Source organism: Pseudorasbora parva, chromosome 20 (assembly GCF_024679245.1).
Source record: "Pseudorasbora parva isolate DD20220531a chromosome 20, ASM2467924v1, whole genome shotgun sequence".
Taxonomy (NCBI): Eukaryota; Metazoa; Chordata; class Actinopteri; order Cypriniformes; family Gobionidae; genus Pseudorasbora; species Pseudorasbora parva.
Genome location: NC_090191.1, coordinates 40275721 through 40300368, shown reverse-complemented (window position 1 = coordinate 40300368; position 24648 = coordinate 40275721). Strand labels below are relative to the sequence as shown.

General features: G+C 37.1%; 1 protein-coding gene and 1 long non-coding RNA gene across 28 annotated transcripts in view; one reads left to right on the top strand and one right to left on the bottom strand.

Annotated features, from left to right (window-relative positions):
* Positions 1-24648, top strand: part of plekha5 (pleckstrin homology domain containing, family A member 5) — a 205660-nt gene that overhangs the window by 123066 nt on the left and 57946 nt on the right. For 25 of the 26 annotated variants that reach the window (XM_067427007.1, XM_067427001.1, XM_067427005.1 and 22 more), the window contains one exon: positions 8440-8523. In XM_067427007.1, the coding sequence (XP_067283108.1) occupies positions 8440-8523 (84 nt within the window). Of the gene's footprint in view, positions 1-6983; positions 7120-8439; positions 8524-24648 lie in introns of those variants that run through there. The other variant, XM_067426991.1, reaches the window with a different exon arrangement.
* On the bottom strand, positions 8431-21929 carry LOC137048741 (uncharacterized). Of its 2 annotated transcripts, XR_010899508.1 has the most exons (4): positions 21599-21929; positions 15628-15867; positions 9933-10343; positions 8431-8567 (listed from the first exon to the last, which is right to left on the bottom strand). It is a non-coding gene; the product is annotated as an uncharacterized lncRNA (long non-coding RNA). The 2 variants fall into 2 exon arrangements; XR_010899507.1 differs by lacking the exon at positions 8431-8567 and having other exon boundaries at positions 9606-10343.

The window sequence follows — 24648 nt, the reverse complement described above, 5'->3', positions numbered from 1 at the left end:
AGCATTATCACTTCCTGTCATGATCGCTCTTACACCATTCGCTCTTTCTCTCACTTAGCCTGTGGCTTGAGCTTTGACAAATCGTGTTTACAACCAATTACTGTGATTTGTAATGTGCTTGTTTACTGTCACAGTGAAGGAACAGTGGAAAACACTTGTTGATTTTATTTCAATAAAATAATCATTACTGAATTTCCCTTGACATCACTGATTGCTATCAAATCCGCACCCACTCTTACAGTATATTTAGCTCTGCGCAACAGGGATTTGAGTGAATATACTGACATGTCCTCTCATTTCCTCAACATCCATTACTCTCCAGTGTTATCATTCACAGTGACGCGTCTTTAATGCAGTGTGTTGTTTTCTGACTCTCGTCTCTGCAGCCGCTGGCGAAGACAGACGCTTCTCAGAAAGCTCTCATTCATGAGCTCCATGTTCGACGAATGATCACATAAGCATATCTCTGTGAAAGTTCAAACAGGCACTTGTGATTTTCTGCAATTTCCCTTGTGCCGCCGTAGGCTTTCACAATGACACAGCAGAAAATGAGCTATCAACCTTTCTACGTTCTCCATTACTAATATTACTAGTTTTACACCATTAATCAAATGAAGTGCACATCTCTTTGAAGAGGATGAGAGAAAAACAAGCCTAGGTTCACTTCATTTGTATCCAAGCTGCTCACAAAGTCCTCCCAGACAATTTTGTTGAAACGAAATGGCTGTTTCAGAAATAATCATTCACAACAGTACATTAGCATATACTCATCCTTTACATATCTACAGCTTTTAGTATTCACTGGGCTCCAGACTAACATTTGAGAGCAGGGACACCAGCGGCACTAAGTTCTACATATGGTCAAAGTTAATTGAATAATACAATTACTATTGTTATGCATTTTTCGTTAAGTGCAGTTACTAATAATATTATATTTGTTTTTTTATTGGAAATTTAACAGTGAAGCAATTAGTTTAAATTGATATGGAGATCAATTAACTTTTATTAACAAGAGTCAAGAACCTTTTTTTTAATTCATAATTGAGTTCCTACTTTTTTCCATGTATTAGTTGTCTGGCTATCATCAGATCAAGCTCACTTTAAGATTGAACATTGGTCTGGGGAGCCTGCATTGTATTTTCTACTGCACAAGAAGTGTGATCAACGGGCATAATACAAATGATTGGTTCCCGCAAAATAGTAACAGAAGCAGTAGAAATTAATGTACAGGTTTACACAGTCTAATTTAGGAAAGATGAGTGAAAATGGACAAGTCAAATAAGTGCTCCTCTGCCGCCAACTACTGGTTATAGTGGTCATTTCATGGCTTAAATGTTTTTTTTTAAAGTGCATGTTTACCACAATGTTAGTTTTCATACACCTTTAAATGTTTAGTTTTACAAATCATCACATTAAAAATAAATAACATTAAAATTGGATAATATTTAGAGCCTTGACGGTACCAGAAGGTACTCACAAAAGGGGGGGGGGGGTCATAGTTTTTAGTACGAAAAATACATGTTTAAAAAAAAAATGATATGCAAAATTATGTAAATAACTTTTATAGGTGTACAGTAGATTAAATATCATTGGTTTTGTTGACAGTGAAAAACATGGCGTACGACTAAATCTTTAGTGTTTGTGGTACAAGAAAAAGCATGTTAAACATGTGTCTCAGTTACATTTAGGCAGTGAAGTGGCAGCTGTATGTAGTTTATTAACCCGTCTGTGCATACTGTCCTCTAAAGTCAAGAAAATCATTCTGTGTTTAACACGGCATAAAAAATGTTTTCAGAGTGCCTTGACAGCTACTCAATCTTCCCATGTCGTCAATCTTTTTCATGCCTTTGGGTTGTTTTCGGTTTTAGGGGGTCTTGCAGAAGTTGGAGAAGAGGATGGACACCTCGTCCACAGCTGGACGTGTCCACCTGTTCTCCAGCACACCTGCTGTCCCTGCAGGCCTGGCAGAGGAATAGACCAGACGCCTCGGGTGATCCGTCCATGTGACAGAACCAAGTCAAGTGTGACTTCCTCACCCAAACGCACCTCTGAGTGACACAGAGAGAGGCGCTGAAGAACAGCGTGCTATTTTTATGCAATCTGCTGTTGGCCATGCATGCATGTATGTATGTAGACGTCCCCGCAGTGGCCTATACGTGACATAATGTACAGTGTCACATGTACTCTCCTGATACAGTGAGGAGTGTTAACTAGGGCTCAGCCCGAGCATGAATCACACAGTGTTTCCTTTACCAGTAGCTGTTCTCCAGCGGGATTATCTCATGGCTCTGCTGAAGACCAGACTGAAAATCTTTATCTAATCCCCTTTTTAAAAAGCTTTTAACCCTGCGTTTGTCCTATAGTCTGTTTAAGGAACAGTAACGTATTGATTGTCCCTCGTTCACCTTGGACACGATCTTTAGGCCTTCTGTGTTCTTTTGTGCTTCTTGTCTCGAAATCTGAAACCCACTGAGAGCGATATGATTGACTCAATTGATGGCAAAACTTTGGTTGCTGAAACCATTTGGGATGACCGTGTTCATGGTCTCTGCGCTGTGTACTGGTTCATTTATTGTTTCCATGGCAACACTCACTCTGGAAGGATGCTAATCACTTGAACAACTGCTTTTCAATCCATCATACGTCCAATTGCTTGCTGGGGATATGTGGGCATCAACCTCTGTTGTGGCATTTTATTGTAATTTGTTTTATCTTTAAGATTGTCATTACCATAATGACAAAAAATGTATACTACTACTATGCATACCATGACATAGGGCTTGACATTAAAGGGGTGGTTGACTATGATTTGACTTTTTTAACTTTAATTAGTGTGTAATGGGGTGACCCCTAATAGTCGAAGATTCGATGCATCGATATGCAGGACCGGATTCAACCACTGATCTCATGGTCGAATTTTCGCGGGTGTTATGAAACGAGGATCATACCAATTTAGGCAACATGGGGGTGCTCAATATTAGCGTTATAAAGACGTGTCGCGGCGCTGAGCGATCGCCCCTTTAAGGGCACAGAGCTTCACACCGGACGCGCCGCGCCTTTAAAATTCGAACACATACACTGACGGCGGCATTCAACGCCTGTCCCCGGCGATTAAACGTATATTTCCCTCAAATCGTGAATGTACATACTGATTTCACCCTGTGCTACAAGATACACTCATCGTGCAGCTCTTCTGTCAGAAGTCTATTCAAAATTGAGCTCGCACGGATATGTTCACGTCTGCCTAGTGTGAGATACCTGAGACACGGCGCTGAGCTTTAGTCTGGTGTGAGACTCCCTGTAGGCACAATCGGCTTAAGAACGTGCATATAAACGCACTCAAAGTGTGATTTTCTTCTTTAGGTAGGTATTTTTTTAGGTTTATTTATCAAAATGTTCTTTTATATATTTGTGTGATGTTCTGTTTTGACTTTTAAATGTTATGAGAGAACGGTTAATTTACGAATGTGTAGTGTATAGTTTTGATCACTTTATTAAAAGTGGTGGCTGTGTGCTGTGTGTAAAGTAAAATAAAAATAGTCTTAGCCTCCTGCTGACTAGTGTCCTGCCCTTCCCAACCCGTTTATACCGTTTATTTTTTCCGTTCTATGGTTTACACACACATTGATGATTCGACTATCGGTCGACCATAGAGAGATTCGAAAATTCTGATTCGAATGTGTAAATCCTTAGTCGGGGAGACCCTTAGTGTGTAATGTTGCTGTTTGAGCATAAACATCATGTGCAAAGTAAAGACGCTCCAAAGTTCAAAGCAAAGGGACATTTTGACTTTTACAGAAATCGCTTTTTAAGGACTACAACAAACGCTTGGTAGGAACTACAACGTGCTTCTTCCCGGGTTGGTGACATCACTAACCCTAACATTTACATAAACCCCGCCCCCGGGAACACGCAACAAAAACCATGTGGAAAGGAGGAAGAGTTGTTGGAGTCGAGTCCATTTGGGAGTCCTCAAGCTGTCATCTGTCTTTTCACATTTATTGCAATACAGTATGGACAAAAATAGCATGCCATAAAGCAAGATGACAACATAAGTTATAACTGTAATTAAACTAAACTACCTGTTCTCTTCATGCATCTCTTCAACAGTTCCCACACAATCTATTTATAAATTATCAAGACAGAATATGCTAATTGATGACTTGAAGATAGTTAACTCATAAATTATCTCCATCATTGTCCGACTCCGGTTTGATCATAAAAGGCTGACATTTTTAGTGCGTCTCTGTGTGAGGTAATCAGAGCTGCTAACGCAAGCTCTTAAAGCTCCGCCCTCTTCTAGAAAGGGGGCGGGGAGCATCAGCTCACATGTAGGGCTGGACAATAATTCAATATCAATATATATCGCGATATAATTTTTTTCAATAACGGTGATATGATTTTTAAACACATTTCCGATATTTCGATATGACTGACGTTCAGGGCGCATGCCATCAGAAAGAGCAGAACACGATTGGCTTCTTGCGTGATGACGTAGGCCTACACCACGGACACGCAGCCAGTGCTCAGCAGTAGTAGGCTGATAGATCCAACGCGGCACGTTTTAGCTACAAAGAGAGTTTCCCTGACCGCAACACAAATGTGACTGAACGAGCTTCCACAAGTAAGGAGAAATAAATAGTTGATAAGAGAAGAAAGACTAACTTTCTTTAGTGGCGTGGAAGTGGTTCGTCTATCTAAAGCACTATTCGCACGGGATTAGTATTATCTAGGGACCTCTGTGATTTAGAAATGACTCCTCCACATCTGAGTTTTGCGTGGCGCATTCGCACGGGATAAGCAAAGCCTGTGATTTTACTCGAATTTACTGACTTCTCCCGGATATGATGTTCGTTATAGATAGCTGTATGAAATCATAAACAGGCATCGATATCGTTTTGATTATTTTACAGTAGCCTAATAAATAAATATAATTTCGTTCAGTTAGCGAACAGACGCCATGAACTGAGTTCAGACCAGCGGCAGGAATTAGATTTCATTTATCACGAGTAGGAAGCTGACAATATAGCCTACGGCGGAAGATTCAGTTTCAAAACTAAATGTAAAAGCGCCTATTTAAACAAGATTGTCATTGTACTATACTGTTCTGTTATGTTTTTCATTCAGAACAGTATTGATTTTAATATTAAACACACCATTCAATCAGATTACTCTCAAATTGATAATCATTCTAAAGTGAAAGTATAATCCGTGTGGGCGCGGCTGCACGGGGATTCATAACGGTGCGCATTATGAATGCAGACTTTATTCTTCGTGAAAGATAAAGATAGAAATGCTCACAGGGAGAAAAAAAGCTTGCAAAAAGTATATACAATCCGCCTAATCCTGGCCAAATCACAGAGATGTCGATTCGCACGGGACTAATGTTATCACAGGACCTCGGTGTTCGGCGAAATATGGTAGGTAGGCTAATTTGCGGGGGAATTTTTACTTTACAAATTACAGACATGGCCGATTCGCACGGGATTAAGATCACAGACATTCTCTGCAATTATTACAAATCACCAGAGGTCCCCAGATAATACGAATCCCGTGCGAATGGGGCTGATATTAAACTTGTGCCGGAGAGGTGCCGACTAGGGGTGTAACAATACATCGACATAGATGCATCAATCTAATGTCTAATAATACGATGCCAAGCGTTACAAATAATCCATGTAGACTATTTATATAAGAGGCAAGTGGCACATTTGTTTTATTACTTTCCACATTTGCACACAATGTCATGTATTAACACCAATGCGTTAATTCTCGTTTAAATTACCTTTCAAAGCTTGTGAAAGACGGTCAGACATGGCTTCACGAAAATGTATCATTTTCTCCTGTTAAAGCCTTGCAAAAAGCAGCGTGCACTCATCTCAAACAGAGCACAAATAGGCCACTGAATTGAGTCTTATTTTATTTATTTTTTGTGCATCAGTAGATAAAGGTCTATAGTTTTGCATAAAAGGAGAATATAGCGCTATGAATCGTTCTTCACTGAAATTTAAAACTTAAAAGAAAATGCTCAATAAACTGCGTCTGCGAAGTGAGAGTCTTATGTTTATTTGACGGTGATTTCACATTTCTTGTTCTTATAAAGGCTAAATACAAATAAAAGGTGAACATTAATTTATTTGTACCGTTTTTATTTCTAAAATATTATATAGTTTTATAGGAGGAGGTTTCATAGACTTGGCAAATTAATTTGTCAGAAGTTTGTAGGTACAGAAATCCTTTGTGGCAGTTCTTGGTAGTTTTTCTAAAGCTTTTATATAGTTCATATCGATATCGAAATTATATCGTATCGACCAAAATTAAGAAATATATCGTGATATAAATTTTGGCCATATCGTCCAGCCCTACTCACATGCATTTAAAGGGACACACAAAATATTTTGACATTATTCTGTGTGTATTTGACCATTTAATACACAGCAAAAAAAGAGCTCAATTTATTGCTGGGAGGTGGTTTTGTGGCTATGTGTGCAAACTACAAAACCTGAGGAAATTAGTAAATGTATGCACAATCCCATGTCTCATTTATGACCACTTTGATTTTGCATGTTTGTTTGGAAAATACTTGGAAGAATGTGCGCTATGTATATATGTATGTGTGTGTTAAAGTTCTCTTCAACCTCGATTCGTTGGCCTCTAAGCGTGTTCTGACCAGCATGCCTCAGTCTGTCCACATGTTACCCAGCGGCCCTGTGACTTCTCCATGTGAGAAAGGAGCCCGTTGTGTGCGCTTATCACAGCTAAACGGCCTTTCTCTTGTGTGAACGGCCTCCTCTGTCCTCTCATGGCTCTGTGTGTGTGTGACTGCGGCGGTAATTGTATTTATTGAGACGTCGGCGCCTCATGGCAGAGAGGAAGAGGGTGGAGAGGAGACGAGAGGGGTGGGCTGGTGGGTGTCTGTCTCCATGCTCTTGTGATCGGGGCGTATGACTGAGGAAGGCAGCAGCAGTGACTACATGCTTGGATTGGTGGTAAACAGCAGGAGTAGAGTGAGGGAGAGAGAGAAAAAGAGAGAGAGAGACAGGTTTGAGGGGATACAGAGCCACCGGCGGCCCCCGGAGGGAGAGACATGTTGAAATTCTGCACCACCCCTCGCTCAAGGTGTGTAGTTTTCTGTGAGTGTGTGTTTGTTCAGGAGGATGTTGCTGAGGAGATTTCTGGGTAGATGTCATCTGTTTGAGTTTTCGTCTGGGTTACATCATATTTGACTCGGACCTCTCAAGCTGGATTCTGGTTTTACAATGGTTTCTAACTGCTCTAAGCTGGTTTAGGGGATCGATCAGCTGCTGGGGCTGATGTCAACCTGGTGGACCATTTTGCTCAATCGAGTTGGGTTATAAATATTGACATATTCATTTAGCAGATGCCTGTAACCAAAGGGACTTGCAATTGAGCAATACAAGAAGTAATTCATATATATTTCATATTTCATAAATTTTTTCTTAGTTTTTTCATATTTATTCCTGTTTGATCACAGTACAAATCATTTTATCATGCATTTATTTATTTAAAAATACTAATAAATAGTTAGTATAGTATGTATGCCAAATTTTGATATATCACACTATTAATAATTTTTAATGATCAGTAAATCAATAAAATTATATATATATATATATATATATATATATATATATATATATATATATATATATATATATATATATATATATATATATATTTTATAATATATTATTATTAATAATTTTATAAATATATATTATATATATAAATAAATATAAATATTTTTTATAAATATATTTTTATACCTTTTTAGTCACAGTATGATTAATTTATCACATTTGTTTTTTATTATATATATATTTATTTTTTATTCTTATTTTTTAGTTTTTCTGTTTTTAATCACAGTATAAATAATTGTATCGTGTATAAATATTATTTATATTTTATTTAAATTGTATTTATTTAAATATAGTAAATAGTTACTATAGATGGGCAAGTATGACAAATTGGATAGCACAGGTATTAATAATTTTTAATAAGTACTTGAATTAAAAATGTATTTTATTATTTATTTAAAAAAAAATTTTTTTTTCCTATTTTAAACTTTTTGTAAAACAAAAATACTGGTAGTAGCCAATATTTACTCATAATGACACCTCAGTTTTTAATATACATTTTGACATTTAAAACAACCTCCATGTCGTTCACCAGTCGCTGTACAAAATATACAGATAGCAGATTGAAAAATACAGTTTGCAGACCATACCATCATTTTCTCCGCACTGATAGAGACGTTCAACCTTCAGGTGGTCTTTTCTCGCAGGTCAGCATGTAAATCACATTGCTAGATCAATCATTTGAATTATCAAACGGCTCCTTATCGAGTGTCAAAGTGTGAAGAGTTTTGTCTCGCATGTCTTTAATTCCCACAATTCCTGTTTCTTTTCTCTCCTACAGTCACAATGAGCGAAAGGTGACCTGCAAGCATCCTGTCACGGGCGTTCCTTCGCAAGACAACTGCATCTTTGTCGTCAACGAACAGTGAGTCACTTCTTTCTCTCTCTCCACTGGCTCTTCACCGTTTCCTGCAGCATTGAGTCAGAAACAGAGCTTTGTCTGAAGTTCACACACAAATCACATTCATCTACTGTTATACCACAGACGGGAAGGACATCCATTTTTGGGGGTGTTTTGGAGGTTGGTTAATTGGTGGTATAAAGAAATATAAAAACAAAAAAAGCACTACATCCATGTTTGAGACAAATAGGTTGAAAGATATTTTTTCTGGCTCATTCAGGATAAATATGTATTATTATATTACATTAGTCTGCTGATGAGTGCATGTTGAGTGTATATATATATATATATATATATATATATATATATATATATATATATATATATATATTATGAAATACTAAATACTATGAAATTGAGATAATATTATAGTTTTTTATTTATATTTTGAAAACAAAGTAAACACAAAATGTAATTAATTTTAATTTCGGGGAAAGTTTTTAATAATTTAGTGTTTTTTCCCCTTCATTTTTATGTTTAAAAATTATGCACATTGTTTTTATAAATATTTATTTTATTTTGATATATATAGAATTATATTATAAAAAGTGTTACATTGGCAAAATATTATTTATTTTCCTTTTTTTGTGGTGAAATGTGACCTTTCATTTAAAATTTAAATGAATTAATGTGTATATTCATATTTTGATTATGGTATTATTTTTATTTAATTATGATTTTATTAAAATATTAATTATTATTTTTACATTTTGAACCTATTTTGTACCTAGTACAATTATAATTAAAAATGTATTGTATAAATATGATATAATTATACAATCATTGAGATACTATTATAGTTTTTTAATAATACTTTAAAAACAAAAAAATATAAAAAATGATATACATTTTTACTCATATATATTTTAAAAATATTTCCATATCGTTTTTATACATTTTTATTTCAGTTTTAGTTAGTTTATATATATATATATATATATATATATATATATATATATATATATATATATATATATATATATATATATATATATATATATATATATATATATATATATACTGTTATTATGAGATTCATCCGAAAGCATTGCTATTATCGGCCTGTCTGCTAATGGATACAAGTGTTACTATTTGTGTGTGTGTGTGTTTTAAAAGAGTGAGCCTCTAAATAGTCAACACACCCCCACATTTTCACACAAAGCCACTACCAATTAACAGGCCAGCAATTACAGAAAAGTCGGGAAATGATTATGTGCATATATATGTGTGTGTGTGTGTGTGTGTGTGTGTGTGTGTGTGTGTGTGTGTGTGAGAGTGTGTGTGTGTGTGTATACAGGGAGTGAAGTCATGACTTTAGTCTGGGTAAATGCGGTGGGAGTGTTGCTCTCCTCCTCCTCTTCTTCACAGCTCACCTCTCCTGTCCAACGCGAGCTGCTCTCCGGATAATTGTGCTCAGCCGAATGCCCTCGAACCGCTGGAAGAACGAGCGGAGAGCCTTAGCGCTGTCAAACACATCTCTAGTCTTTATCTCGCTTTCTTTCTCTTTTCTTCTTCTTTCTCGTCTCTCTCCTGTGTCCTCTAGCAAAGTCAACAACTTCCCTCCTCTGCCGTTTATCCAGAATGCGCCGCAGAACAACAGGTTTAATCTCTGTAGTCTCCATTCGCAGATAGCAACTAAACGGTGCTGTAGATAAACTTCAGATCCTCCCGTTCTGAAGAGATGATGGCAAAGAAACGTTTGTGCAGCAGATATTTGCCTCTGATGAAGACGTTCGACACAACGTTCGCTCGTGTTGCTTCAAACCTGTTTGAGTTCCTTTCGTCTGTGGAAGACAAAAGCAGATGTTTCCTGCTCCGTTTACATACAACAGACATCAGCAACCTCCAAAGATGAGAGGAAAAAAGTGTGTCTGTCTGACTTGTGCACAATATTACAGGCTGTGATGTTATTGTTAACTAAAACTCAATCTAAAACTATTAAAAGTAATTTTTGAAAATTGAAATAAAGCTGAAATTCTTAAATGAATGTAAAAAAGAACACATGAAAATTGGTATTTTGATCAATTAAAATTCATAAATTAAAAATAAATAAACGCTAAATAAGCGTGTCGGTGCTTGGTAAGCCCATGCTTACCGAAAGCCCCAAAACACACACATATATAGTGTATGTGTGTGTATGTATGTATGTATGTATACACACAGACTTATTCATTTTGAGTGTTTGCAGGAGAAGCATTCTGCTAAACATCTACTTGATGTTGAGTAAATAATGAAAGCGCTTTCATTTTGGAGTGAATTATTTCTTTAGTAAGCTTTATCTTTTCTTGTTGAGAGAAGTTAGTGCCTGTTTCAGCTCCACCCTTTTCTACCTCTTTCAATTATCACCTCCATCTGGCTTTTTTTAGTCGATGTTAACGAGATTTACACTTATTTTTGCTGAGAGCGGTTGTCGACAACGTGAGAAAGTCGCACTTTAAGGTGTGTGTGCGTTTGTGAAATGTCAGAGCAGAGATGATACGATACTCACGCAGGTCTTCACTCCGAGACCCGCTGTGTGTTTACTTCAAAATACCGTAGAGATCAAGATCTGTGGGTTTGATTCGTTTGTTGATGGCACCAAGATTTTGAGAAAAATGTGTTGCTGTTTTGGCAATTATAAATCAGAAATGTATAAAAACTAATTAGTAGAAACTAGAAAGGTTGCTAGAATAATAATTTAGTATAATAATTTTATAATATTTAAGGTTGCCAGAATAATAATCATACACTGTTTGATAATAGGCCAGAGGAGAACTGCCCTGCCCTGAATAATGTTTTTTTTCCTTCGGATTTTTCCTTTCATGTCGTGTGTAATAGAGCTGTTTGTGAATGTAAAAGGTCTGCAAAGTTTCGCAAATCAAAGTGCTGATAAATGGAGTTATTGTCTCCTAAAAGAAAGAATAGATTCTGAAACGAGGTGTCCGTAATTTCAGTCTTAATTCCTGCTCGAACCTACATAGATTTGCATAATGCCAGCATATGCTCTTCACTGACTGCTGGTGAACGACGTCTACTTTGACCCTCAAACACTGCAGTTGTTGCTGAGACTGGAAGAGTTTGTGTTGTCGACATGTCGAGAAGACGCTGTTTTCTGCTGCCAAAGTAAATCAGTTTTGCATACACTTCCAAAGGAAGAGATTGATACGGTTAAACCCACACCATTGTTACTGTTTGTATTGCTGTGTATCGTGATGAAGAAGATCCAGAGCTGAAATTCAGATATGCTAATGTTCACTTGATTTCTGACACACGCTGTAAGTGGTAGACCAATCACAACAGACTGGGCCGTCTGACCAATCAGAGCAGATTAAGCTCTCAGAAAGGCGGGGTTTATAGAGACCGAATCATTGATCGAAGCATTTCAGACGCTGTGAGAAAAGAGCTGATGCTGCAATTTATATTATGAGAAATTCAAGTATTTTTTTTTTTTACTTTAATGCATGGAAACCTATTGTAGGAGACTCCAAAACAAAATCAGGAACCTTTAAAATATCTTTTTTTGCTTGTGAAATTTTGGGACGCTCTCATCATGAAGCCATCATCGATTCTCTTTCAGGCTGTGTTTTAAGGCCATTGATTTGTCTTAATCAGCTGGACAATAAACTTTCATCAGTCCAGGAGATTGATGCATCTGTCCCGTACAAATCAATTGCAGGAGACGGCAGTTTCCCCCGCCACATGTCTTACTCGTCTTTCAATTTGCACAGAATCCCTTCTTTATTCTGTCCATAAAGACTATCGCGAGAGCTTTTGCAGGGTACGGAGCCACACGACCCCATTCTGTTGGTTTCCTCTCACTAAGGGTGTCCCCAACTAAGGATTTACACATTCGAATCAGAATTGTCGAATATTTCTATTGTCGACTGATAGTCGAATCATCTGTGTGTGTGTGAATGGGTTGGGAGGGGCACGAAACTAGTCAGCAGGAGTGTTTGTTTTCCTTTACACACTGCACACAGCTACAACTTAATAAAGCGACCAAAACTGCCTGCCAACTGACAGAAGAACTGACAATGGCTTTCTTATTAAGGTTTAAATAAAAGGTAATGTGGTGGATAAACATTCGTAAAATGTTTTCTCCTAACATTTTAAAGACGCGATCGAAATACAGAACATCACAGAAATATATAAAAAAACATTTTGATAAATAACACTTTGAGTGCATTTACCTGCACGTTTTTAAGCCGATTGTGCCTGAAGGGGTCCGCACACCGGATGTGAAGCTCATCGCCGTGCCACGTCTTTAGGATATTGAGCACCCCCAAGTTCAAGTTCAAGAGTTTTATTTGTCACATACACAGTTATACAGAATACAACCGGCAGTGAAATGTAAACAGGTCCGCTCCATGGACAGCAAATAACAATTAACAAAAAAAGCACAATAAATTATAAAATAGGAATAGGATAAGGTGCTGTATATATACATATGTAGAATTATGAATAAATCAAGTAAAAGAAATAAGAGATGTGGAATAAAATAAGTGAGATAAAGTAAACTGGAGACTATAAAAATAAATACGTGGATAACAGAAGTGCAGGAGTGTAATGTGCAAACAGCATTATAATGAGTAGTTACATGAACACAAGAAATATTGCCATATTGCCAAAATGGTATGATCCTCGTTTCATAACACCCGCGAAGATTCGACCGTGAGATCGGTGGTTGAATCCGGCTCCGCATATCGATGCATCGAATCTTTGACTATTCGGGGTCACCCCTAACTCTCACCATAAATGAGACTTACACACCCCTGATCTGTTTCAACTTCTGGTCGGATTATTTCACACAGCCCTTGTTACGAGATCTGGACGCAGTCACTTTCACTACACGGCGACAACACGACTGCGACGTTTGGCCTGAAGTGCCCTCGTTTCTCATCGTCACAGTGGAACCTCATTAATTTGCGCAGTCATATTTTTTCACCCTCCTCATATTTCCTCATTTTTGTGCCACTGTTGATATATGAGGCTGGTGTGTGCTATAATAGCGCTCGCTGTGCCGTGTAAATTCTGACTAACACTTGATTACTGAAACAATTAACCATGCAGTCATATTTGGGAGTTTCTTCAACTACATTTATGCCTACTTTTATATTAATATTAATGCCTATATATATATATATATATATATATATATATATATATATATATATATATATATATATATATATATATATATATATATATATACTATATACTATATACTATATAACTGTACATTAATGTTTTCTCAAATGTGCAGATTTTAAATTAAATTATACATTTTCATATATATATTATTATATATTATTATTATTTTTAAATATTTAATTAGTCCAGTGATTTCTTTTTATAAAATTTGTTTATAAAAAAAGTTTATTTAATGTTAGTTCAACATTGTATATACATAAATTATTGTCATCCATAATGTAAAATATTTCCACAATGTCATGTCCATGACAAATTATGTATTAAGTTTAATAGCATTATGTGATGGAAATTACTTTTTAAACATTTTTGGGATGAAATGTCTGTCTAGCATAATTTCATAGATACCGGTACTTTTTTTTTGTATCCTAGGTAGACACACAATATTTAAAATGTTTTTGCATAATTTAAAGCAACTTGATTAGAAATTACACACAATAATAACACACAATATAATCTTTTTGAAAAAATTATATAATTTTTTTTAAATGTTCTATTTAATTTTATATAATTTTTATTTCATATTTCATTTTTTATTTAATATTTAGCATTTTTATGTTGTTCTGAAAGCAACTTAAACTAAAGCTTGTAATCAAATGAAAAGCTGAAATTATGCAAACATTTGTAAATATTATTCATAATATTATGCATAACAAAATTATGATATTATTATATTATTATTAATGATATTAAAACAACACTATTTTACAGAGACGCTTTAGATTAAAAGTCATTCCAGTCATGAAATCTAATTTGATTATTTTTTTTAAAAAATGTATTCGATGTATTAGCTTATTTTAAAATATTCACATTATTACGAATACATTTTTTTGTCTTCATAATCTTTTACTTACATCAATTTTTATATCATGGCCTACATCATTAAAAAAAAAACATTTATTTGAATTTTTATAATGGATTTTTGTATTTTAAAGTCTGGATTCGAGGGTAAAGCAACAAAATCTTAACATAAACGCATATGAAAAGTAGTACAATTGAAAAAAAAAAAATGTGTGTGTGTTTTAATAAAAATCAACCCTTAATTATCTGCGTACATTAGCATGTTCTCCTGCGGGTGATTGAAGTTTTACACGGCTGGTTTGTGTGGAGGTTGAAGTTTGACAGATTGAGACGCCTTCAGCAACATCCGAACCTGCCAGAAGTCCAGCTGAGATGAATCAGGCCCCTGAGGTGGCGGCGGGATTTGGGGAACTGCGGTGCCAAAGCTGTACGTGTGTCTCAGTGTAATTAAACAGAAAATAATCAGCCGTATGTTGATCAGTGTCATTAGGGAGAGTTCGCTATCTTGAGGCTAGCAGTTCTGCGCCATTATAATTTATTCCACAACACCTTTACTCCTTTCTCAATTCATTATTTCTCTTTTTTTGTTCTCTAACATTTGGAAAATCCAACTCATATCAGCTGAAGGTGGTCAAGTTTTGCTAATCAGGTCAACCTTGGCCCTTGACCACCTAGAAATCATATCAAATTAGATTCAGCTGGATTTTCAATTAATCATTGAGTTTTTGGTGAACTATAATTTGCTTCTGAGTTGTTTCAAACCCAAAAATGATTATGCATTCAGTTCATCATCTTTCTTTTTGTCTTTTTTCTAGCCTGAATTGTGGGAAACTTATCCATCCTGTTTTAAACAGGTAATGATTTGCAGGGAGCCCTTTTTGTCATCTGTTCTCTTAACTCATCCGCTTGTTTTGAGCCGCGGAGCCTCCATTCATCTCTGGTTGTTTTGCCTTTCTGTCTCATTAATTCTGCTCAAACACTAACCCAAGGCAGTATTTGAACTGAATTGCCTGATATCCTGCTATGCATCGCTAATGTGGAGATATGCAAGATTTATGTGTGCCGTCCGATTTGTCTTACCCACGTTGCATATGAAACATGAAACATCTCCTTGTGGGGAGCGGGCGGTCGCTCTCAGTCAGGAATGAATTATGTTGTCCTCCGCTGTTTCGGCAGGGGTCCCGTAATCCCACGCTTCACGACGAGACGGGGCACTTTCAGTCTGTAAACCGTCCTGTCAAACGCTGGACGGAGATGAAGCACTGTACACGCGATGTACACGCTCCCCTGGTGGCCTCCCGTTAGATTGAAAACGATGCACTGTAAAAAATAAAAACAGAAAATGTACTGGTAATTTTCTGCCAGTACATTATCCAGTAATTTTACAGAAATTTACATGAACCCCTAAAGGGTTAGTTCACCCAAAAATGAAAATGTGATGTTTATCTGCTCACCCCAGGGCATCCGACATGTAGGTGTGTTTGTTTCTTCAGTAGAACACAAATGAAGATTTTTAACTCAACCATTGCTGTGTGCCAGTCATATAATAGTGTGAATGGGTAACAATGCTATGAGAGAAAAACATACAAACAAAAAAACATGCTTAGGCAACATGCACAAAAACCCTGCTGCTCCTGACGACACATAAATGTTTTAAGACACGAACCGATCGGTTTCTGTGAGAAACACAACCGTATTTATTTACAGTATTTAACAAACACACCTACATGTTGGATGCTACTGGGGGTGAGCAGATAAACATCTAATTTTCATTTTTGGGTGAACTATCCCTTTAAAACACAAACTAATGCAATGTGTAATTCAAAATACAGGTAAAACACCTTTAAAAAACCAAAACAGAAAATAAATATTTATACAGTACATTGTGCCCTATTTTTTAAAATGGATGTAGTGAAGGAGGACATGAAGGTAGTTGGTCTGAGAGAAGAGGATACAGAGGAAAGGACTAGATGGAGGCAGATGATTCGCTGTGGCGACCCCTGAAGGGAACAGCCGACAGAAGAAGAAGATTGTGCCCTGTTTTTACAGACTTTTTATTTTTAAAGTGTGTGATTCTGCTAGTTTTTGGCTGTAAGTTACACAAATTTGACAATTTAGTTTTGTCTGCAGCCAGAACAAATCACAGCATTGGAAATTGCTCTTAACTGGGACAGTGTTGTTCTGAAAGCAACCGATATGGGGACGATTTAGCTGAATGCGTCCTAGAGGGCCGCTTTCCTCATTTTGACATTGATTTCCAGAGCTAAGGCCTCGTCCACATGTACACGGGTATTTTTATAACCACAGTTTTTCCTCCTCCGTTTTAAAAAACAATCGCACCCACACAAGTACGGTTAAAAAAAATCTGTCCACATGAAAACGCAAAAACACGCTATGATTGGCTGCCTAATTTCCCCATGGGTCTCATCCACGGCACCGATACACTGAGGGATGCCATGGGCTCGGTGAAACCCTTCTACAAGTTCCTTTACTTTGGATTCAGTGACAGGTACAGTACACACAGGGCCAAAGTGGACTTTAATAGCGTGACACACTTGCCTAACTATTTAGTATTATTGCATTCTGGCGCCTCTGTTCTGCCATACAATGGAGATAACTGTGCATGTATCTGTATACATACGCGCTGTTAGTAGAGTTATTGAAAGCAATATTTTTTCTACGTCCGTCATTGCAAAAACTCGACTCATTTAACTAAAAGATAACAGCGCTCAATCTGACGTCAAACAAATGGGAGGACAACGCGTGTGGACGAACAGCCAAAAAGTTTTGAGAATACCCGCGATTGTGTGGATTGTGTCGCGATTGTGTGGGCCTAAGATGCCCCCCCAAAAAACATAATGCTGCTTTACCTGTGTCTCTTTTATTTTTTTTTTTTTTTTTTTTTTTTTTTTTTTTTTTTATTTTTTTTATTAGAGAAAAAAAAAAATTATAGCAAATTAACAAATTACAGTAGCTTATACAATGCAAGTGATCATAGACATACATACATGTATAGTGGGTAGAAAAACCAAACCATAACAAATAGAGAGGAGAACCAACAAAGAAAACAAAAAAACAAAAACAATACAATAACAAACAGAGAGGAAAACCATCAAAAAAAAAAAAAAAAAAAAAACAACAACAACAACTGAATATAAATATAGTGATGTATGCAGGTATATTTGGTAAGTTTAAGCAATGGAGTATTAAGGGATAAGGGTAATTTGAGATGCTTATAGTAATAGTAACACATTTATACTTGAGGTAGTAATCATAACAAAAAATAATAAATAATAACTGTAGTAGTAACAGTAATAGTAACAGTAATGGTGGTAGTAGTAATAGTTAAAAGTATCAGTAGTAGTGACAATAGTAATTGTAATTATCGTAATAGTAGTATTGATTGTAGGTAATAGTAATAATAGTAGTGATAGTAATAGTAGCTAATAGTAATAGTAGTAGTGATAGTAGCTATTAGTGATAGCATTAGCTATAATATATATGATAATAATAACAGTAATAATAATAATAGATGTAATGTTAGGATTAGACATTCAAAGTAATATAAATCATGATATTGATGCAACGATAAACCAGGCAATCCAGTTATTGTGGAGGGACACTATGGTCTATGTCCGGGAGCCGCTCCAGCGCCGTCAGTGACCACCACCCACAGACCCCCCCGGACACAGTCACCCTCATCTGATCCACCTGGGACCCTCCCTCCCGCCAGCGACACACTCCTCAAATGATCCTCTATGCTCTGTTGAGTCCTTGATCAAATACACTGGGGCACCCTAACAGGCACCTCCAAACCAAGCTCCCCTAGTCTGGATGTGGCCTGATAAAACAAAAAATACATTTTTGTTGCCCAGCCCAGTTTTTTTTAATTTTTTTTAATCTGTAGTATGGACCCTGGTGTGCACCGGTTAGCTCCCCAGCCAGAGACACCACATCCAGCCCAGATATTGGTAGATGTTTTTTATTTACATGAGAGGAGTGATTTGAGGTTGAGGTGGCAAAAGGGAGAGGATCCCAAGCACCGAGTCTGTGATGATGAACCCGCCAGCAGGACATGTCAGCCGTGCCCACCAACAGCACCAGAGCAGCACCCCTCTTTTATTTCACTTCTTATATTTTATAAAAGTGTCTCTCTTATTTAAGGCGGGCGTACACTGTGCGAATTCGGACACTCGCAAGGTCGTGAGATATTGCAGACGCTACGAGTCATTTAATTTGATCATCGCATCAAATCAGCTGGTACACGGCCCGACTGTTTGCACCGCGAGCCGGCCGCGATCACACGAGTTTTCATGTAACACAGACACCGGAGCTTTCAATGTTGCTGCTATAGCTTCAGATACAAAAAATAAAGAAAAAAGGTGTGAAAATGATTTGTTGAAAAGCCATTCCTTTTAACCGAAACAACCAGAGGGAGAGAGAAGAGTGCACGTGAGAGAGAGAAAGTGTGTGTGTGTGTGTGTGTGTGTGTGTGTGTGTGTGTGTGTGAACGCAGTATGTGGCAGCCACTGAGCTAATAATAGCCATAGATTGAGCGTATGTGACGTGCTTGTGCATGATTTGGCAATAGGGGACACCCATATGCTGGTAAAAATCGGGCCGACTCCCCGAACTTTTTAAACATGTTTACAAATGATCGTAAGGTCGGGAGGTGCTCTTAACGTGCTCGGCTCGTCTCGTATTTCCTCTCACACGGTGCGAGCCGCGACCATACAAGCATCCACGATGTCCACGCGATTTCTCCCGAGAAAAAAAAATCCTCTGCGAGTTCGTACGACAGCAAAAATCGCACCGTGTACGCCCGCCTTAAGGTAACATCTGGGATACAAGCAGGGCTTGACATTAGCACCCGCTAACCGTGTGTATTTCAGTAGTGCTAGTGGCGTGTAACGCAGTCTCTTCTACTCAACACTTTGGCAGGTTGGATTTTATATAGGCTACAATATGTACTTTTTGAATCAGACTAACACCAATTGGTCTTGTTGTGTGAGAGGAGAGATGCGGGAGACGGGGGGAGACAGGGGGGGAGTCAAAATAACAAGTTTCCATTTAAAATGACATCTAACTGCTCCCTAAATACATATCCTAAATACAAGCTGTTTCTTTTCACTTTACCTTTTGTGTTTGCTTTTTTTTTTTTTTCTTGTTTATATTTGTTTTTTTATTTTATTTTACCTATTATTTAGCAGTTGTCTATTATATATATATATATATATATATATATATATATATATATATATATATATATATATATATATATATATATATATATATATATTTTTTTTTTTGTTTGTTTTTTTTTGTTTGTTTGTTTCTGTTTTTTTTTTTTTTTTTTTTTTTTGAGTTTGTTTTACCCTACACTGTATGTATTATGTATAACTTACTGTATGTATTATTAAAAAAAAACAAAAAAAGAAGTTTGAGCCAAAAAAAACAAACAAAAAAAAAAAACAATATGTACCTTTTGTACTCTTTTAACAAGACATCTGAAATAATAAACTAAGTGCAATATAGTGTTTTCGAAAATATAGATTATTTTTGATACATATCGATACTGAAATATCTGGAACACTTCCTGTTCTCATTTTCCACAGAATAGATACATGATACCAGCTGCTCTCTCTCTCTCTCTCTCTCTCTCTCTCTCTCTCTCTCTCTCTCTCTCTCTCTCTCTCTCTCTCTCTCTCTCTCTCTCTCATATCTCTCTCTCTCATATCTCTCTCTCTCATATCTCTCCGACAGTGAGTTACACACAATCCCCCCTCCACTCACTCACTCGTTTCATCTGCTCCTGATGAATATTGTTGTTGGTGTTACAGGACTTAACAATACAGAATTTCGCTATGGGATTGCTCATAATTGTACTCATTCCCGCAGATGTGTGCTCACATGTAAACTGCACGCACGCATCTCTCAGTATTAAATTGAGACCGTTTTCATTGCTTATTGCAATTAAATAGTCAAATACACTCAAAATAATGCCAAAATGCCACAGTTAGTTCTGTTTTAAGTGAAGGTAAACAGTTGACAAAGAAAACACGTGTAACATAATAATGGATCTGTGCATCAGCTCTTAAAGTGACAGCAGCCTAATAAACCTGCTGCCAAATTAGGAGAGCGTATTAAAATATATATGCAGCAGTTTTTCCCCATAGTATCAATGTTAAAATTACAGCCAGTGAAAAGGCAGAGTGGCTAGTAACTTTGGAAAACCACTAACCACAGCAGCTGGTGAGCAAAAACTTAATAGGACAGCAATTGAGGCTTTCAAAGCAGGGTAATTATCGTTAACGAAAACTAAACGTGTAATGAAATGGCCTCCCTCCCTGAAATTATGCAAAAAGTGTAAGACCTTTAACTAAAATTAAACCAAAAATATTAAAATAAAATCTTTCAAAGTATTAACAAAAACTGTAATAGTATCAATAAAGTTACTATTACTATACATACAGTAATATAGTTACTATTACTGTTTCCATATATTATAGATTAATATCATTGAGCTATATCAATGATATTAAAATAATACTCTTTTAGAGATACAATTTAGATTTAAAGTCATTAAATTAGTCATGTTATGAAGAAAAATATTTGTCTTCACAATCGTTTACATAAAATATTACTTTGCTCCTCCTCTGAAACGACTTTCATTTTTGTATAACATCGCATATCCCACACATTTTTCAGCCAATCCCCTTGAATGACCATATATAGACATTTTTCATCTAATTTCCTGATTTCTGTTTATCAATTCCCGATGGATAAAATCAAGCACTGCTACTATTTTTCTCGTTAGCATAATTTCTTAATGACTTCAACACATTAAAAAAGTAAAATAAAAAAAGCTAGATGTTTCAGGTCAAGCATTGGGAATTAATCTAATAAGATGCATACAGACAACCAGACTCCAGTTTTGTGGTATTTTCTCAAGGTTGTTGAGTTTAACCCCCTCAAATGATGCTGCCGTGAAGGAAAAGCATGAGTTGAAGGCTGTGAGAGAGAAATGGTTTTAAAAGCTAGCATGACTCACGCATTTTAGCTGATGACCTCCAGTCGGTGCCGGCGCCCATCCAACCCACAAACCCATCTGAACTCCTCCGTCAATTATCTCTGGATTGAGAACGGTTTAGCCGAGCGACATCGGGCTAATTTCACACTCGCTGCCACTCTTCCTCTGAAGACGCCGTCAGATGTCAGCCGAGTGACGGCCGCCAGCGTGGCCACTGAGCGCACGCTAAAGCTCATTATTTGAGAAGAGATTAATTAATGAACGCTAATAGCCGTGTTGAATGCTCAATTTAATTTGAGATCAGCGGCCTGGAAGGTCGTACCCGGCTCTGTTGCACTGCCCTGACCCAGGATAGTAGTGTAGTGTGTTTTGTATTTTCCGTCTCTCTGTGTTGGTGCTGGTGTGTGCATGACTGCATCTCACAATGTGTCTCTTTGTGTTTGTCTCCAACACAAAATCAGATGCTTGAGTCAAAAGGCAGGCACCCATGCAGGTGATCTGTGGTAAAGAAATGGTTCAGCCAAGAATCCCAAATTTGCTCACACTCAATTTGTTCCTAAACCATTTCACGAGTTCACACTTACATCAATTAAATAGAGTGAGGATTATGCGTATTTGGCGTGCTGTCCGGGGAGGGCTCCGGGCTCGGAGAATTTGCCCGAACCCAGAGTATCCCCCCCCCCCCCTCCTCCCCCCAAAATGTTCTAATCATTTGTTTTTCATGCAATTATAATGACACCAGCTTTGGAAAGCACCCCAAATCAACTCGAACACGTCATTTTAATGAAATATTCGTGTGGAAAAAGATGGTTATTTAAAAAAAAAATATTGTTAAAAAAGTTTTTTTTTTTTTTTTTACAATTTGCACAAGCTCTGCAATTCAACTCTTCAGTCAAGTAAAGTCGGATGCCGTTTATGTATATTGTATTTTATACAATAGATTGCAACCAAGCAGCTTTACAGTATTAAACATGATAAGACACCGTCAGGGCCCTATCATACACACCTGGCTTTTAAAGGGAATGGGAGATGAGACTCTGATTGGTGCCCTTAGTGTTGCTTTCAATCAGAATTACACTTCAATTCCTATAAAGCAGCTCTCCAGTGTTTGTTTTCACTCTCTGAAGTCTGGCCTCGATGGACTGAACAGAGGAAATTAACTGGAGATGACGACCAACGGGCCAATGATAGTTCGGAGAACTTTTCCTGAAGGTTTGCATTGAAAAGCTGTTTCGATCTCCCGTTTTAGCCTGATTTTGTTCGTCTCATCAGTTCATTTAATGCCACTTGAAGTATATGAGGGCCCAGTTTCATGAAAGCCCTTAAATTAAGAAAACCCTTATTTTTAAGGTTACGGGTACACTTAGTGAAACATGGGTTGCAAGAAACAGCCTAAGAGTCCACTTAAGGAACTTTAAAGCTGTCATTAAGTATTTTCCCTTAATTAAAGTTCCCTTAAGTTTTGTTATGTGTTGCAACAAGGTCCTTAGTAACCCTTAAAAAATGTAGGGATCCAAAAAAAAAGCCTAAAGTCCCTTAAGTCATCTGCTGAACTCAAACGTGATGGATGATTTCATGTTAATGGAAGAGGAGGAAGTACAGATTAGACCTGTTGAAGTAACACTTAGATTTCAAGACTTGAATTATTTTAGCCTCGTTTCCACCAAAATTACCCGGAACAATTTGTACCAGGAACTTTTTTACAGGAACTTTTCTCCCCCCCAGACCTGCAGCTGTCTGCGTTTCCACCGCGATAAAGTTCCGTGAAGATTAGGCAGATTAGTCCGGTGATGTAGGACTGCGCGCGACTGCTCCTCCAAGTCAGTGACGGACAGTAATCATTTTTGCGTGTACCGATTGAAAGATTTAGTGGACTGTTTACATGAGACGTTATCTAAACCGATCTGGTGTTTACATGTGACGACTTTCAATCGCACTCATTTTGTCACATGCAGTTTGTCTACCGCATCAAAAATGTCAGCGCTGTTTTCTCCAGCAGCTGGAGTGTGTTAACTGTGGCCATAGCAACTCTCAACGGCCACCAGGACTAATACAGTAGTATAAGCTATTTATTTGTTGTAAAGTGTAATAATTATCTCAGAAAAAAAAAATTCTTCTGTCAGGCGCAGTTAAAGTAAAAACTGCCCGGGGCAATATACGCTGTGTCATTATTCCAACATTATCTTCATAACCTCCGAAATTAAAAAGTTTACCCCTCAGAAAAATGAACTTTCCTCTCTTGTCAACATGACAGCGGCGCGCACCGTCACGTCATGTAAGGACGCACACTTAAAAGTAATCGGTCAGGTCGTTTACACGGTGAAAAATATAGACTGTAAAAAAATGAATAACGAGTATGGAAGAGATTCAAGCTGTGCTGCTTTTGCTGGTTATGTATAGGTTTACTAAAGAGGAAATTAACAACGACAGAAAAGAGCACTAATATGCAGATTCAGCAGCATATTCAGAAAGCTTGTAAAGCTAGATTTAAAATGACAATGTATATTATTATCATTGCACGTGAGACGGCTGAGAAGAACGCGCGCCATCAGACAGAGAGCAAGACTGATATTTACTGAACGTAGACCGAACCTCGCAAAAGACTTTTAAAAATGCTGTTGAAATAAAATGCTGCGTGAGCTCAACCAATCAGCATGTTCAGCGCCCAAGTCCCGCCCTCGAAAGTTCCTGAACTTTGAAAAAGTACTACCTCGCGAGCAGGGCCGTTTGGAGGGGGAAATATTTACCCGGAACTTCATTTAGACCCTGGTTCCTGCGGTCTAAACACACCGAGTACCACCCAATGTTCCTGGTTCCTGGGTAAAGTTCCTGTGGTGGAAACGGGGCTATAGTCTTAATGCACTGGCTGATTGTTTTTAGTGTGATGTTCGTGTTTCAATATCCCTTCTCATGTAAATGTATCTTGTTTAAATGATTTCTATGTATATTCTTTACAGAAGTCAATTTTTTTTGGAGGAAGTTTAATATTTTTTTTGGCAGTCTTTTGAAAAGATCCTACTCAAAAGAATGACTCGTTCACACATCGGACATCATGAGGGAACTTCAGTGAA